The sequence below is a fragment of the Halichoeres trimaculatus genome, unplaced genomic scaffold (assembly GCF_033239565.1).
Source record: "Halichoeres trimaculatus isolate MK-OKI-2021-1 unplaced genomic scaffold, fHalTri1.1 fHalTri1_scaffold_10, whole genome shotgun sequence".
Lineage (NCBI taxonomy): Eukaryota > Metazoa > Chordata > Actinopteri > Labriformes > Labridae > Halichoeres > Halichoeres trimaculatus.
In genome coordinates, this window is record NW_027437187.1 from 26340349 (window position 1) to 26355649 (window position 15301).

The following is a 15301-nucleotide window of genomic DNA, read 5'->3' on the forward strand; positions in this document are numbered from 1 at the left end:
CGTCAATATTAATTGAAATCACACCCATCCGACATCGACTAATCTGCGCATCGGTAACCGTTGATGATTCTCTTGAACACAGTAGAGCTTGGGGGCAGACGTTGACTTGTGCGCATGTGCGAGGTAGATTTTGGGGATGGGTCTATCGATGGAATCAAGATGGCGACTCTGGCGAAAGCGCCAATATATTTACTAAAGTAGATGTCTAAATTTCACCGCTTTTGCGGTTTTTTTCAAGCCCCTCGGGGGTTCTGTGGAACATGAAGCCCTGGAGTATGTTTTGGATAAGGAACTGACCAGAATAATACCGTAACTAAGTCAGCGAGATGTGCGAGAGCTATGCCCGCTCGCTGCTGCGTGTTTCGGTGGCGCAGATCTGCCAAGCTCTGGGCTGGGATGCGGTTCAGCTAACTGCATGCGATCTGTTGTCGGATGTGCTGCATCGATATATCCAGCAGTTGGCCAGGGCGTGTCATCGGTACTCTGAGCTCTGTGAGTGCTTCTTTCATTGCCCTGATTACTTTTTAAACCAGAAAACTGAAGTAGTTGATCACGTTGTTGTTGACTGGCTCTGCAGCTGGCGCCCCCTAGCAAAGGTTGATGTGTCAAAAAGTACAGTAGCTGCACAGCTAACCATGTAAAGTATTTGTCGCACCAACTGTGCTCTTTAGCTGCATTCACCACGTTGTTAATAGCAGTTGTCACATGTATTGAAGAGGAAGTCTTGTGATGTCTGTAGGAAGATTTAATTAATTGAGTAATAATCAAAACAGCATGAGTCAGGATAGCTCATTGATTTTGTACCTCCATATCAGTGCGGTGTCAAAGTTTGGACTCAGCTCTTATAGGTCCTGGCAGTTCAGTGCTGGAAACAAAAATCTCTTTAATGCAGTGAGGTTCAGTGTCTCGTTTTTAATTTGATTTTCATTTCAGATGGAAGAACAGATCCAGTCTTGGATGATGTGAGCCAAGCCTTCAGGCTGCTGGGAGTGAGCCTGAGTGAACTAGAGGACTATGTCCACAACCTGGAGCCTGTGCCCTTCACCCATCAAACGCCTCTGTTTCCTGTCACTAAAAACAATGTGCTGCAGTTTCCCCAGCCTGGAGCCCGAGATGCGGAGGAAAGGAAGGATCATATTCCAGATTACATGCCACCCCTGGTCTCTTTACAAGAAGGTCAGTTCATATGAAAGATATGCACTCGTCTCTGATTCTGTGTGAATAAGGGCAGAGCATTAATTTGACATGTCACTGACATGCAGTAGATCTAAGTGCAGCATCTGATTTGCAGAAGCCTTTTTTTGCTGCAGAGAAGCCTTAAGAAACTGGCATTATGATTTGAATATTTATTTTTTTTTGTGGAAAAACTCTAAACAATGATACATAGTGGTCCATCTGATTTGATTGGTTTCTAGAATAATCAACAGCAGTGAATTGTACATTTTTTGCCAGTGTAGTGCTAGCTTAAGAAACAGCTCTTCAGTTTTCCATACATCTCTGTGATTTGTGTTTTCTTTCACCTAGTCAATCAATAAGTCATGATCATATGTATTGAGTATGAATGTGGGGATATATGTCATTGTAACTCTTTCAACAATGACCTTTGCTTGCTTCCTAAGTGATGGTTTAAGTGTATTAAAATGCAGATTCAATTTTGAACAAATATTCTAAGTTGATCTCGCTCACACTGTGTTGAATTATTTATCTGCGCCATAAGAAATCAGTTGCAATCGAGAGGCAACCTCTGGTCTAAAACTATGAGGCAATGCTGAAGTGCCAAAATCTGTAGTTCTTCGAGTTTCCACTTGAGACTGGCACTGGAAAAAGTCAAATAAAGCAATTTTCACAGCAGAAAAAAATGAACATGTTTGCAGCCTGGGAAAAAAATGTCTTCTGTATGAGTAGCTGACTTCTCCAATGGTACACACTGTACGGGTGGGTTTCTAACTCAGCAGCTATGAAGATATGCAGAATGTAAGTTCACCAATCTGAGGAACAGCTCAGCTGTTTGACAGGTGGGCATCCTATAGCTGTTAGTGTGGAGGCTCAAAGCTGCTCTTTTTCAATATGGCCCCCATCAGTGACTTGCTTCAAACCTCTGTTTAAGAAACAGACGAGTGAAGTCATGAATCATGTGGTCAGAAAATGTCACCGTATGCCGAGCAGTTTAAGCCTGCACCCCATGTACAGATGCTAAATATATTGTTGCAGAGGTCACTGGTTCAACAACTGCCCATCACCATTTGCTGCATGTCTTCATCCACTCTTTACGCCCACTGTTAGTCTTCTCTTGTCTCCTCAGCTGTCCAATCCAACTGGAAATGTCCACAAACATAACATGAAAAAGAATATCCTGTATGTGTTAATTAACTTGTTTTTCTGCCCTTCCTGTCTCTAGAAGAGGAGGAAGAGGAGGTCCTTGCTGACATGGGCACCTCAGCCGAAGCTATGCAGGTGGCACTGGAGGAAGACGAGGACGACATGGACGAGGATGAGACAGTCAACGACGAGAACCATCCCCTGAAGAGACACCTGGACAGTCCAGATGCAGCAATGGGTATGATGCCCACCTCCAAGAGACCACGCATGTACCCTGGCCTCAGCCCAGAGTGGGGGGTTGAGCCTAGGGAGCCTCTTACCTCCCTCAACCCTCAGCGCGTACCCCCGGGCATGCTGCCCTCTCATGACAGCCTCGACCCCCTGTCACCTGAAGCCCCCTCTGGAGCCCTTCCTTCATTCAGACCTCAGCCGGCTGTACCAAAACACTCTGATCAAAAGGGCCTCACCACTCCTGGAAGAAAGACTAAGGTCTCTTCCCCGGGCAGACAACGGACTAAGTCCCCTAAAGGGGTTCTTCCTGTGCCGGTGGGTGGTAGTCCCATTCACTCCCCAAAAGCCTCTAAGGAGAGAAAGAAATCCCCAGGCAGGACGAAGAGCCCTAAAAGCCCCAAGAGCCCAAAGGTGGGTTCAGCCAAAGCATCCCAACCTCAGAGTAAGACAGACAGCATGCTGAAGCTGCCGCTGTCTGCTCTGAGCGAGAGGATGGGCAAAGAGAACATCCATATGAGACCAAACATGGAGGACAGAGACTTGGCTGAGGGTCCTTTTAAGAAACTGGAGCCTGATAACACAGCCATCGATGACTCCATCGATGCTGTAATAGCCAGAGCGTGTGCCGAGCGGGAGCCCGATCCTTTTGCGTTCTCCTCAGGCTCAGACTCAGATGGTGATGGATTCTCCAGCCCCAGGAGACTTACCATCATGGAGCCCTCTACACCGAAACTCCTGATGGGAGCCAGTAACTCTATAAAAGACACGTCAACACCACTTCACCTACAGGGGCACCCAGGCCTTGGCAATTGGACTATGGATGATTCAATCAATGAAGTGATCCGAAAGGTCAACCAAGGCGGTCCCTCTGTGGCCCAGCCCAGCCAGGGTGACTTTTTATCCTCAGGATCTGCCTCCCCACCTACTCCCGAACCTCTGCTGAAGATGTTCGAGGAGAAGAACAAGATTGTGTCATCAGTGGATGTAAAGAAGAAGCTGAAGAAAGAGCTCAAAACTAAAATGAAGAAGAAGGAGAAAGACAAACCGAAAGACAAGGACCGAGAGAAGGATAAGAGCAAGCTGAAAGAGAAGAATAAAGACAAGAACCGGGATAAGAACAAGGAGTTTTCTAAGGACAGTAAGATGCCCTGGAAGGAGTTTGGAGTGAAGGAAGACGATCTCTTCCTTCCACGAGATTTTACTTTACCTGAGGGCTCCATCAAAATAAAATCCAGAGATGGAGATGGACCCAAGAAGGAGAAGGAGAAACACAAAGACAAAAAGAAAGATAAAGAAAAGAATAAAAAAGACAAAGACAAACGGGACAAGGGGAAGGACAGAAGCAAAGAGGACAGGCAGAAACAATCTGCCTTAGCCCCCTTTGCTCTGGGAGAACTCCCACCACTCTTCAGCCCTTCTGCCTGCCTGCGCATCCCCTCCATGCTTCCTCCTTTGGCCCCCATCCTCCAGGATAAGGAGGTAAAGAGCAAGGAGAAGGACAAGAAAAAGGACAAGAAGGAGAAGAAGAAAAAGAAAGACAAAGAAAAGGATAAAGAGCGAGAGAAGGCCAAAGAAAAGGAGCGGGAGAAGGAGGAGAAGAGGAAAGAAAAAGAGAAGGAAAAGGAAAAACGGGAAAAGGAGAAGGAGAAAGAAAAAGAGAGGATTAGGCTGGAGAAGGTGATGTGTTTCTTCTTTTTGTGTTTTACCTTTTTTTATGTTGAGAGTGTCACTGAAACTCACCCTGTGCCTCATAATTCATCAGGTCAAAGTGGACACTCCAACAACTCTTCCTTCTCCAGTCATCCCCAGACTGACACTGAGGGTGGGAGCAGGCCAAGACAAAATGTAAGAGTAAACTTTTTTTTCCATCTGGGTCCTCATTTCACTGCAACTTTAGGAAAAACAGTCAAAGTTGTTTTTTTTCTGTTGTGTGTTTCTCTGTCTAACCTGAAACTCTTTTCACCTAAGCAAAAAGATGTGTGTTGCATTACACATGGGTTACGTTGTCATTATTACCTGAGCAGTTTCAAAAACTATCAGGAGCTTTAATTTGCTTCAAATGGCATATTTTGGTCTCTGAACTTGTTTTTTACTAAATGCTTCCAGATTAAAGGATAAGTTCAGTTTATACAGCTTTTACATTGTTTATAGAATGAAGTAGAACAAAATACTCACCCAGAAGGTTTTCCTGATCCAAGCATTGCTTCGGGAGATTTTCAGATCCAAAATCATGCAGCGGACGTCTGTATAATGGGATCCATCGGGACATAGACAGCGCCGCTCCTAAAACTGCATTAATCGTCCAAAAACTCATGTTTTTCACCAATATTCCATCATGGTCCGCTCCGGGTTAGTCCTCTGCTGCAGTCTGTGTCACTCCAGACAGCGCTGTGTGGCTGTACTGACCTCTGAACTGACGAAGACTTTGTTTACGATTGCCCCTCCGTGCATGCGCAGTGCGGCTCATTGTTTTAGGGGAAAACGGCAGGCCACATAACAACGCGCGGAGGGGCAATCGTAAACAAAGTCTTCGTCAGTTCAGAGGTCAGTACAGCAACACAGCACTGTCTGGAGTGACACAGACTGCAGCAGAGGACTAACCTGGAGCGGACCATGATGGAATATTGGTGAAAAACACGTTTTTGGACGATTAATGCAGTTTTAGGAGTGCGCTGTCTATGCCCCGATGGATCCCATTATACGGACATCCGCTGCACGATTTTGGATCGAATTATCTCCTGATCACTGCTTGGACCAGGAAAACCTTCTGGGTGAGTATTTTGTTCTACTTCATTCTATAAACAATGTAAAAGCTGTATAAACCGAACTTATTCTTTAAGGTCAAGCATTTGCTCAAATAAGCTCAAGGGTCTCGTACCAAATTAGTTGTTTGTATTGTTTGTTTATCAATACTGCTGGAAACAAATGTTTTTGCCACATAGTCAACAAGAAGAGGTGAGGTCATAAACCTCTGTGCCCTTTACCTTTAAATGGATTGACATGTTTTGACCGTAGAGTGTATAAAACATGGATTTAGTGTGATAGTGATACTGTGAAATCAAGCCACATTGCACGTTAGTCACGTGAGCTGAGCTGTGTCTCTGATTGGTCAATCAAACAATCCTAATAACTTCTAAACCGCAGAGTTGGAAAAAAAGTTACCCACCATACAGTGTGTGCCGATAGTGAAATCAGCATTTCAGCTATTTTTTGAACCAAGCTGTAAATATGCTTTTTAATACTATAAAAGTCAGGTTTTTTTTTTTGGCTGGGTGTGCATGTGACTTACGGTCTTTCTGCAGCCAGCCTCAAGCAGATTCTCGATGATCAGCAACTTTTAGCACTTCCGCATAAGTTTCATTTCTCTAAACCGGATGTTGCCCCTTGGTTTTGACATGTTGGATCTTGCTAGCCTTGGCATTTTCCTTGCTTTTTTTGTAAATTATTTTTAATTTCTAATAATAATAAAATACAATAATTGCCCAAGAAAATTTAAAAAAAGCAAATAAGTTCAAAAAGTATTGCTCTTATAGATTTTTCGTGCTAAAAATCAATTTAATGTTAAAAAGGAATACAGTCAACTTTTTGTTAAACAGGTCACAGAGGAAGCCTGATCAGACCTTAGATTTTACAGTTTACTGTTTTTCAGTGTCATTTAGCAGACGCTTTTGTCCAAAGCAACGTACAACACAAGCAAGAATTTAGACGGAAGGAAAGCCTAGTTAGTGCGACAACAGTGCTACAAGTTATTCAGCTGCAGTATTTTCTTCTCTGTTTTTTTTTTTAATTATCTTTTATTAATAATGTAGAATAATCAAGCCAACCAACAACAATCAATTGCTGCCACAATATGCTTCAACCTTCAACGACATTCAGTAATTAGTGCTGAAAATTCACTAAGAGCTGGGTCTAAGACCTTCTGACTCATTCTACCCCTGAGATCTATTAGTGATTACACTTCATCAGCTATCAAATATCTAGTTAAAATGAATGCTTGATGATAAATTTGATGCAGACCTGTTGAAACTGTTAAATGTGTAAATATTTGAACATTTAGTGTCATAAAAATCAACCTAGTATGTGTTGTGTTGGCTCTTTCTTGACCTTCCTTGCAGAGATAGCTTTGAGTAAAGAGAAGAAATTGCCCCATTAAAACTAGAGCATTACAACATTTCACAACACCATGTTGATTGTGTTGACTGTCTTACTCTTTCTCTCCAGTGTCATCAGCAAGGTGGTTCCAAACTCAGAGCCCAAGACGCCGGCGACCAAAACCCCAGCTGCCAAATCCGGACCTGGGAATCGGCCCCGGACGCCTCCACCACCCCCCATCCTCTCCCCAGTGGTACCCACTCTGCCTGTGCCGGCCTCTCCGCTTCCACCAGCTCCTGCTCCTTCATCCCTGCTCTCCGCTGCCTCCATGGCGTCACCTGCGGCATCCTTCAAAACACCAGTCCGCAGCGTCGTAACTGAGACCGTCAGTAACTACGTAGTGAGTGTCGACTCACCACTTTTATATATTCTCAATTCATGTTTGATAAAGCAGTGTTTTTTTTTTTAACTGTGATTCATCTCTAGGCTTAGATAACGCACTGGTATATGCAGTGTGTCTAGATGGACTTTGTCTTGTCCTTTATTGTTCTGCATTTGTTAAGATCATGTTTCTAATACTTTCTGTGTCCACTCAAAGATCCGAGATGAATGGGGAAACAAGATCTGGATTTGTCCTGGATGCAACAAACCAGATGATGGCAGTCTCATGATAGGATGTGATGACTGCGATGATTGGTATCATTGGTAAGAGACTTTGTTCCTTGGATTTGTTTTTTGTTTCTGGTCTTTTTGACTGTACCAGGTTTTGCTTTTTTTTTTGGTCTGCTTTTAGTTTTGCATAGCTGATGGTTAAGTTCAGTTGTTCTCATCCATTAGAGCGCTCTGATCTGTTTGGGTCTGTTAAGGGAGTTAAACATCACATAAGCATTCATGATCAAGTTGACAGTTCAGTTTGGGTTTTTCACTGTTTTCTAAGTTTTCAGTGTAGCTGTATGGACAGAATAAAATCAGTTTATGGCAAATTTGTTATCTTTTAAAAATGTTTCGACTGATCTCATTGGCCTTTATGTATGTGCTGATGATCTGTCAGAAAAAGTCAACAAATCTCTGTAAAGCACCATCCATTCACGGTCTCTGACTCTTGATAGAAGTTTATTTGAGTTTAAAGGTTTATTTTTTTTAGCAGCAGCATTTCATCTGCTCCTGCTGATTGTAAAACTCAATGAAGAATACAATTATTTTGTTTAATGTGACAGGGAAGGCAGTTTGTTTTCAGAGAGGATGAATAAATCAATGAGAAAAAGAAAGAGGAAGGGAGTTGTATTCTGTTATGTATACATTACACATTGAGTTGGTTTTCACTCTGAAAGTCAAGTGTTAGAGATTCAGAAACATTTTCTGGTCAAACTTGAGTTAAGAAATTCTTCTTTTGGTTATCACAGGCGCTATTCATCATTAGCACGTGTGTCTCAGTGGGAACTTTATTAAGCAACGGGAAAAATACAGTTCCAAGTTTAATTTCTATTTGGAAAACAGTTTTCAGCACCACAATACATAATTCTGTTCATACAAGAAGTATCTCAAAACACACTCTCATGATGTGATCACTTTTGTGCAACACATTTTCTCAGGATGAAATCATTGAGCGTTTTCATTTGCTAGAGTAGCCTCTCTTGCTCTGCCCATCCAAAGATAGAACTGAGTTAGCCCGCACTTTTCATTAAAAAATCTATTGATGTTTCAAATTCTCATCCAAGGTAAGTAAATCCAGTTTTAATCTCCAAGAATTGGAGGGTTTTGTTTCCCTTTTGAAGTATGCAAGTTCTCTTTTTCGCCATTGTTTTTGAGTCTATCCAACCACTTGTTTGTCCACTCATCCATTCATTCATTCATTTATTCAGTCGGTCAGTCAGTCAGTCAGTAGGGGTTGGGAGAAAAAATCAAAAACAGATATATCAGGATATTTTGTTTAACATCAAAATTCTGATTCTTTGTATAAAAAAAAACCTTTTTTCATATTCATATTCTTCATTTCAGTCTTAGTTTATAAACTGGATTGGAAAAAAAAGTTACGACTTTTCTCCAGCAGAGGGTGAAAAGTTTCTCTCTGACCCATGTGATGTGCATTTTATGGGAAAATATGGCTCCTGATATAGTCTGTAGACGATATCGTCATTTAACTTTTTCACACAGTCTAAAAATTGGAAAAATCATTAATATCTGAGAATGGCAATTTATATCGAATTGGCACCCCAAAAATCGTAATAAAATCGAATCGTAATAACAGCAAATCGTCCGAGCCCTATCAGTCAGTCATTATATCTGTCATTCAGTCGAAATTCTTAAAATAGAAAACGTAATCCAAGGAATTTGATAGCCCTTACATTGCCTTGTGAAAACTTCCTAAAACTAGATTTCTCCAGTCTAATTCTGAAATTTGAGATTATAAAGGATAATCCCAGAATATATGGGATTAAAGAATTGAGGATTAGGGTTTGCTGACAAACAACAAAACATCATCTGCATCAGCATGAGCAATTCTTTGATGCTGGTGAGCTAATTCATCTCTCAGACTCCTCTAAAACAGAGTGAGGGCGGCCTCGGTGCTTTAAACACACATCACTTCATTACTGCACTGAGTAACAGGTGATCATCTCTTTCACATGGTTGTTTGTTGAAAAACTAATCCTGTAGATTGGGATTGGTACATTTGGGATGAATGTCTCTAATATTGTTGGAAATGCCTTGGCTAATCTCTCACAGTCTACTTTAATCTGATTGACAGGGGAAATGAGGAAGTGGTTCATTAAAGTATTAGAGATGTGCGAGCTAAATTAAGAGTAAGAAATGGAACATGTAGACACGTATTGGTGAAGGGTTGTCTGAGTAGTTGAGATTTTGCAGAGCTCTGGCTAGTGCCCTCTTGCTTTTCCTCCTGAGGAAAGTCCAAGTATAATTTTTTTTTTCTTTTTCTAATTTTTTCTGAACTTACAAATTACATATTCTTCTAAAATCCCTCAAATCTGTAATGTTAGTTTGCAGGTTTCTTAAATCCTTTTTAAGAGTAAAGATGCTTGATTGTGTTCATTCAGGCCTTGATTTTAATTTTATCTACTAGCAGCAAGTATTCAGGCCATGGCTTGCTCATTTTCTGGATGTTTGCAGTTTGTTATATATACTTTGGGTGAAGTTTAAAGAACAGCTACTTTGCTACTTTGCCCGAATCAAGACCATTGTGGCTCAATGCACAAACAGGGAAAAACGCGCCACTTCACTGTGTCGTGTCTCCATTAATGCTTCCAAATGATTGATCTGAAAAAAAAAGTTTTTAGCTCTCTCTACCAAGTCCGTTTGCAATGACATATTGCTCATTTATGTATGTATTTACTTTTAGTATGAAATGTTCATCTGTCTTTCTTTATAATCTTAGGGCATAAACCTCTTTCCATGTCAGAGCCCAGTCACCAAACATTTGTAACATCCTCAGTTCTTCAGAGGCCTAGATCATAGTTTTACCACAGCAGGGAAAAAGTGTCAGGGACATTGACAGTTTTGATCAACTTGAGTTGTAAGGGTAAAAAAAAAAGTTGATTTGAGATATCTGTGTCTTTAAATTCTTGCTCTCTCTCCCTCTGTTGTCTCCTCAGGCCTTGTGTCGGGATCCTCACCGCCCCTCCTGAGGATCAGTCGTGGTTCTGTGTTAAATGTTCCAGTAAGAAGAAGGACAAAAAACACAAGAAAAGGAAACACAAACCGCATTGAGACTATGCAAAAAAGCACATACTTTGGACTGTGTCTTTGGACTTAAAGCCATCACTGAACATTCGTGGCACTGCTGTATGATAAAAAAAGAAGTTAAAGGCCGTGGCTGATGCTAACACATGATGATTTTTTCTAAAGATGTCAGCCATGATGATTTGTGAGATGGAAAGATAAAAAAAGGCTTTAACCAGCACATATCCAGCCTTAGCTCTCATGTGGGGCTCTGTGGTTTTCCCTTTTCACATGTAAACTGTTTGCTTGTCGTAAGAGATCACAACAGTTTTGTTTGTATGAGATCATGACAATGTGTCACGGACGAATGCTTGACAAAGCAGATCCAAACAAAAATCCACTGTCTTTATTTCTGTTCCTTTGTATCGCCACAAGCGGAGTGACGTTGAGTCTTTCCACAGGTTTCTGCATTAGTACCATGGTAATGTCATGTAAATAACAATGATGGCATCAGGTGTGTATAAATGTGTCAATACCAACTTCCAAGCCACGTGCATTTTGTTCTTAGGATTCTGATTTAAATCCATTTCAAATATTGGTTTTTAACTCAAATGAATTTCTGTAATTTCTGTACATTTTTTAAATTTAAAGTTTGTATTTTAATTTTTTTCCTTCATATGGATTTTTCCTGGAGTTATACTGTAGCTGTGCTTGTATTGTGATTAATTTCGCTGATATTTCAATATTAAAGATGAGCAGTCTGTGTACGCACAGACTTTAAGACATAAATACCATCATCATCTGAACTGTATCTACATTTTCTTTATTTAACCTGGATGTGTGGACGTGTTTTTCCAGTAGCTGCCTCTTTGCATTTGCTTAACATGGAGCATAGATTTTGACGTCTGTTTCAGATATTGAATTTTCCTCCTCCGCACACACAAAAATGGTTTGATCAAGTTCAGGGACCTCCCTTGCAGCAGTCTATGCATTGCATTAGCCTAGATCCTGTTTTGAGTCTGTTGAGCTGTCACTCATCTCTTTACCTCCATCAGATATGTGGAAGCCTTCTTGATAGTCACACTGCGCTGGGTTTGCTTTAAAAAAAAAAAATGTAGACAGTAAAGGGGATGATTTCTTCGCCTGAAAACGTCTCTGTTTCCATCTGCAGTAGAGTTGTTTTTGCTTTTCCTCTACCGACCACATGGGGTCATTATTCATGCACAAACACTGTGGCGTGCTGCACATGACAGGAACTGTGTTGCACATCACAGCAGGGTCAGGAGGAAAATATCTCACCACATTGTGAATGTAAGAAATGTGACAGCTGTGTCTTTGTTGATGCATGTGGAATCTTCACCTTGTAAACCGTGTCTTTGAGTTGAAGGTGCTTCTGAGGCGCCATGCTTCATGAGAGGAGCTGCAGGTGACTGTAAAAGTGATTTAAAGCTCATCAGAAGCTGTAAAGACTTTCAGAGAAGAACGCACTGAGACGATTAGGTGCATCTTTGGAGTTGACGATGCCTATTTTTTACGATGCAGGTTCTGAACCATTACTTCTTTCATTCACAACACAAGTGCATGACTGTTGTTTGTTGCAGGGATTTATTACCCATCAAACCCTCTAAAACTGACTGTCCTGGATATTTATTAGAGTCTTTGTGCTCCTCTTTATTTCTGGCAACAATCTGAGATCAAGTGCTGGTTTACCGCAGGACCCTGCTTGGTTTTTATTCTAGCATATCAGATGTGTATTTTGGTGCAAAACCATTTAAAGATTTATGAACTGTAGCAGTGCTTTCAAATCAATTCTTTGACAAGGGGCCGTGCTGTGTGGAGCAATGGTGCTTCGAATGAAACAGACCAATTTAAGTTTTTGACCTGCTTTACGTTAAGGTTTATATCCATCTTGTTGTGCTGAAGAATATTCTGGTAACAGGGTGCTTGCTGTTAAATTTACATCTGCATACCTGACTACACTAGTTCAGCTAAAAAGAGTGTTATAAGTTCAGTCTTAGTCTGAGTCAGTACAGGGTTTTCTGACCTCTGTAAATGCTGTCTTGTGAGTGCAGTCACAGAGACAGTGGTCCAGTAGTAGCTTAAATTTAAAGCTCAAACTGATAGCTTCCTTAGTTTTCAATCAGTGATACAATCCAGCACACCTGACTCACTCACTTTCTCCGCTCCAGGAATATTCTTTCTGCTTATTCAACTTTCTCTCATTCTCTCTGTATGAGTGTCTATTTCCATAGATGGCACTGATGAAAATCTACCCAGCCTTCCGATAACACCAAATCATAGGGGAAGTGGAAAAAATGATGTGTGACCTCTGTAAAGGGGAAGTAGAATGACTTCTGCCCATGCAAAACAAGCTGACATTTCAATGTGGTGTAGCTCTTTATCATATGAAGTGCAGCCACTCATGCACGTCCACACAGACGTACAGAATTAGACGGAGACACAGTCTGTTAAAGCTGTAATGAAGCACTGTGGTGATATATATTATTTCCAAGTAAACGTCAGGTTTAAGGCATGAAGTCACTGCAGTGAAAAAGAGTGAATAAAACTGTCATGGTGGTCATAGATAGCAGAATCCCCTGCTGAGCCGAGTGTAATGTGCTAACCACTCGTGGGCCTCTCTTGCTGTGTCAGTCCCTCTTCAGTCACACATGCTGGTGTCAGGTCTCGTACAGTCAAAGCTTGCTGCAAGCATCTGTTGGATCATAAATTTTCACTCCCTCATTACCCTGCAATGGTAAATAGGGAGCTCTGGCACAAATGCAAAGATAAGGATTAAGTCTTCATTTCTTATGAGGTAAAAATATTCTCACCCTTTCCAGAAGCATCTACCTCCACTCTTAAGCAGCACATAACACTGCTGCTTTACGCAATGTGAGGATTATTTTTAAGGTGCTGTGTGAAAAGCTGCCAAAGATTAATCAATTCATGTCTTGGTCTCAAACTGTCAAAAAGTGTTTGCAACAAAAGACCTTAGCTGACATCTTCATAGTCATTTCACTTCTTCAATGTAAAACACTTAGACTCTGCGTTTATACACACCAAAGAGTGCATTGTGCACCGAGCTGGAACAGTTTCACTTCTCGCCTGCAAAAACACAGATAGTGTTTATTGATGCCATCAGTCCTAGAGGAGCTCACAAGTGGTAAAAAGGGAAAGCTGATGGTTGCTTTCACTCATCACGAGACCACCTGCAGAGCTGTAAACATGCAGTTATTTGACTGATTACATGACACACTTCAGTACACTTTTTCAACCACAGCTCGCTCTAAGACTCACTCACACTGCCTTTCTCTTAAATGGAAATGTGAACAGGATGTGGCTGTTCTTTTTTTTAAAACAACGTTGGTTCTTTGAAGCTTTAACTAGTCTAGTGCACTGAACATACTCTGTGTTGTATTTTGAGTTTTATTTTATTTCATCCCTGAAATCTCTTTTTTATGAGGCCTTGAAAGAAAAGCATTAACACACAGCGCCACATTATCATACTTTGCATTCTTTTCTCTGTCTGTTATGTTGGTGGATCAGAGCAGGAAGATAGACCTTCTCTTACTCTGTGCTCTGCATGACGCCTTTGGCACTGACAGTCATACTAAGCGGCAACACACACATAAAGAACTGAATTTCAACATCAGTGTTTAAAATATTCATGTCAGAAGTGAGAGCAGGGCTGAAATGAAGAGGATTTTGCGCAACGATCAGAGGAAGTGCAGGCCCTTCATGCTGCTCTTCTCAGCTATGATACCAGCACACACCGACATGACCCTGTTTCAGACGACTTTCCTGCTTAATGTCATGTCACTCTAACAGGACGCAACACCTATGGGAGAAGGAGACCCAGATACAAACCCTCCTGGGCTTTGTGCAAAGAATATTTTGGAAAAAAAAAACTAAAAAATTTAAAGTGGGTTACATAAGACTGGTGTTTCAAGTGTTTCATATAAAGAGTGCTTTAATGTTCAGCAGCTTGATTTGCCTTTGTCATTTTCCCAACTACAGGACCAGGAAACAGGCAAATGAGCTTAGTTCAATGCAAATAAACACACAGGAGTCTGCGATCACACCATGCAGGTCAGCCTGCCCACTCGATTCAACAACTTGCTTCACACATGTGTCAGCAATACATGATAAGGTTTCCAGGAATTTTGTTTTGATGTTGAAACTAGTTTTCCTTTCTGGATAAATATGTAGAATTACATCATACAGGTATATGAGTCTATATTTGTTTATATTACACTTTTTTTCTGTATTTGCTTGGCACTACCTTGAACACACTATGTTGTACCAAGCTGTTAAAGGCAACTTTCTTTCACACCAGGTACTTCAGCAAATATTTGCAGGAGTTAGAAACAGTGACCATGTCAGCTGTGCTGTAGTCGGCCATTTTTAACAGTGCTAAATTTGATTTCCGCTCATATCCAAGCAGGTTAACTTTGACCTCCTGAATATCTAGAAAAATATTGACATTAGGGTATGAAAGAAATCTAAGGTTCCTTATCAGTTGGCTCACGTAAGGCAGTGACACATGGCCTAAATCCCCACAGGCTGAATTGAGATGGTTAAAATATTTTCCCTCTGTGTGCAGGTGCTTCCTAATGAGCAGTCAAGTAAGCATTAAAAAATGTTTTGAGGGTTTTTGTTGTATAGAACACCTGACTCCCGAGTGCATACCTCTCTCCGGGCTTTATCTGGAGTAGTTCCCTGATTCAAATACATGCCAACATGCACAGAAGTGTGCCACTGAACCAAGACTTGTGGATGAGATTTTGTGTGATAACAGTGTCATTGTTTCCCCTAATTTTCCCCAATCTGCCACGGGGTATAAATCATCCATGTCCAATTTCCTGAAGTTAGCCTAATATGGGTGTCAATTAGTGCAAAAGGGCTACTGTGGCCACAGCTCTACAGTCTGCAAACTGGGCTGCCGCAGGCAGCACAATGCATTAGCGCACGATGAGCTGTCAGA

The 15301-nt window shown here is 41.3% G+C and overlaps 1 protein-coding gene across 2 annotated transcripts; it reads left to right on the forward strand.

Annotated features, from left to right (window-relative positions):
* The first annotated feature begins 114 nt into the window (after window positions 1-114).
* On the forward strand, window positions 115-11111 carry taf3 (TAF3 RNA polymerase II, TATA box binding protein (TBP)-associated facto). 2 transcript variants are annotated; one of them, XM_074678069.1, is made up of 7 exons: window positions 115-492; window positions 934-1176; window positions 2399-4227; window positions 4313-4395; window positions 6772-7042; window positions 7241-7347; window positions 10251-11111. In XM_074678069.1, the coding sequence occupies exons 1-7, from the start codon at window positions 327-329 to the stop codon at window positions 10363-10365; spliced, it is 2814 nt and encodes a 937-aa protein (XP_074534170.1). In that variant the 5' UTR covers window positions 115-326; the 3' UTR covers window positions 10366-11111. The 2 variants fall into 2 exon arrangements, with proteins under 2 accessions (XP_074534170.1, XP_074534171.1); XM_074678070.1 differs by having other exon boundaries at window positions 6772-7027.
* The last annotated feature ends 4190 nt before the right edge of the window (window positions 11112-15301 follow it).